Raw genomic sequence first — 1,905 nt, forward strand, 5'->3', positions numbered from 1 at the left:
AAGTCTATTCATTTCTTTTATATGCAAATAATAATAAAATGATGCCATCCGAGTCCCAACGCAAAAAAACACACACCAGGGACACCCCCGCCCCGGCCCCTCTCCGTTTTTTTTTTTTTTAAAGGGGATTTTAGGGTTTCCGAGCTCCAGCGAGGGGCAATATTTTTCTTTCCGATTTGAGGGAGCCAAAGCGGAGGTGCCAGAGCATCTTCCCTGGGCAATTCCCAGCAAATCAGACCAGCAATTTCCTTCTCCCGTCAGGGCGAGCAGAGAGCGAGGCTGGGACTTCACAAAACTCACTGGTTTGGGGTTTTTTACCCCCTTATTTTCCTTTTTTTTCCGTCTTCACCAGCTCTTTTTTCATTTTTCCTATGAATATTGACATTTTTCCGGCTGAGAGGACTCGACCCAGTCACCCCGCAGATTTTTTTTTAAGACTTTTCGGTGATTATTTTTTTTTCTCGGTGATTTTTCCCCCAAAGAGCGCACAGGTTAGGACACTTAGTAACAACCTAGAGAGCGATACACTAAATTTTTCCTGCATGAAGCTAACAGCGGGGTCGGGTGGGTGTTGGGATTTTTTTTTTTTTTTTTGCATACTAATCAGAGATTTCCTTTGTCTGAGGGATTTGTGAGGGTCCGGACCAGAGTCCATCCAGCAGCTCCCCCCCGCCCCACCCCAAAATTAAAGTTTTCTCAAGGTTGCTTCCACCAGAAGTGATGAAAAACACCCCCAAAACCCCACAACAACAAAAAAATAACATTGCAGGGAGACCCCCCCACCATCTCCTGCAATCCCACCTAAAGAGCCTCTTTGCTTTTCAACTTGGAATCTTTCTTCCACTTCATCCTGCGGTTTTGAAACCAGATTTTGATCTGTCTCTCGTTCAGGCAGAGGTTGTTGGCGATCTCAATGCGCCTCCGCCGCGTCAGGTATCTGTTAAAATGAAATTCTTTCTCTAGTTCCAGAGTTTGGTAGCGGGTGTAGCTGGTGCGGGAGCGTTTCCCATCCGTTTCTAGGGAAAAATAAAAATTAAAATAAAAAAAAAAGGGGAGAGGGGAGACACCGCATGAAAAGCCAAAGCGATTCTGGATGGATTTTAGATTTTTTTATTATTTCTTTTTTAATGGTAAAACCCGGTTACAAATCTAGAACACACAGAAGTTTCCTGGGGGCCGGGGGCACGCAGGGAGGGAAGTAGCCTCAAATCCCTCATTCCCCAACACCTTCAGCCCCCCAAGTCCCCCCCTTCCTTCCTAAAGCCCAGATCAAACGCATGTAGATGAGCCAGAAGTGAACCTGTTTCCTCTCGGACAATAAGGAAGTGTACAAAGGACGGAAATATCTTTTCTTGGGAATCTTGTCTCTTTTTTCTCTCCCCCCGCCCTCAGCGCTGGGAAGGTGGAGGGGGAAAATCCCACCACGCTTTCCCTCACTTTCGCTTCTGGTGTCTTTTTTTTTTTTTTTTTTTAAAGCTCATCCTGAAAGAACATGTGTATTTCAAGTTATTTTTAACCCCCCCTTCCCAAAAAAATGGAATATTGCCTTTTATACACGTTTTGTTTCTATGATCCAATTATGCTGTCATAAATTTGGGCGTATATAGCCTCTAAGCCTTTTAGTGGACAGTTTTACGAGCAATTGATGCCTTAGTCGTAAAATTTACGACCTCAGGTTTTTTATTATTTGCCCCGTATGGCCTATAAAAACCCAAGGCAAAAAAAAAAAAAAAAAATTCCTGTGAAACAAAAATCAAGAAGTGAAAGTTTTACCATGGCTCATGTGTAGTTTGGTCATCCAGGGGTAAATTTGTGGAGGTTGTTGCTGCTGCAGTTGTGGTCCTCCTTGTTGTGCTGTTTGCACGGGCTCAGCTTTGATTTCACCCGCGCTCTTAGATCTCTCCT

At 44.1% G+C, this 1,905-nt stretch overlaps 1 protein-coding gene across 1 annotated transcript in view; it reads right to left on the reverse strand.

Annotated features, from left to right (window-relative positions):
- Window positions 1-801: 801 nt before the first annotated feature.
- HOXC5 (homeobox C5) overlaps window positions 802-1,905 on the reverse strand; it is a 1,431-nt gene continuing 327 nt past the window's right edge. Inside the window, exons 2-3 of the mRNA XM_010161619.1 lie at window positions 1,774-1,903; window positions 802-1,016 (exon numbers count right to left, since the gene is read on the reverse strand). Coding sequence (XP_010159921.1) covers window positions 802-1,016; window positions 1,774-1,903 — 345 coding nt within the window. The remainder of the gene's footprint in view (window positions 1,017-1,773; window positions 1,904-1,905) is intronic.

Source organism: Eurypyga helias, unplaced genomic scaffold (assembly GCF_000690775.1).
Source record: "Eurypyga helias isolate BGI_N326 unplaced genomic scaffold, ASM69077v1 scaffold24161, whole genome shotgun sequence".
Classification (NCBI taxonomy): Eukaryota; Metazoa; Chordata; class Aves; order Eurypygiformes; family Eurypygidae; genus Eurypyga; species Eurypyga helias.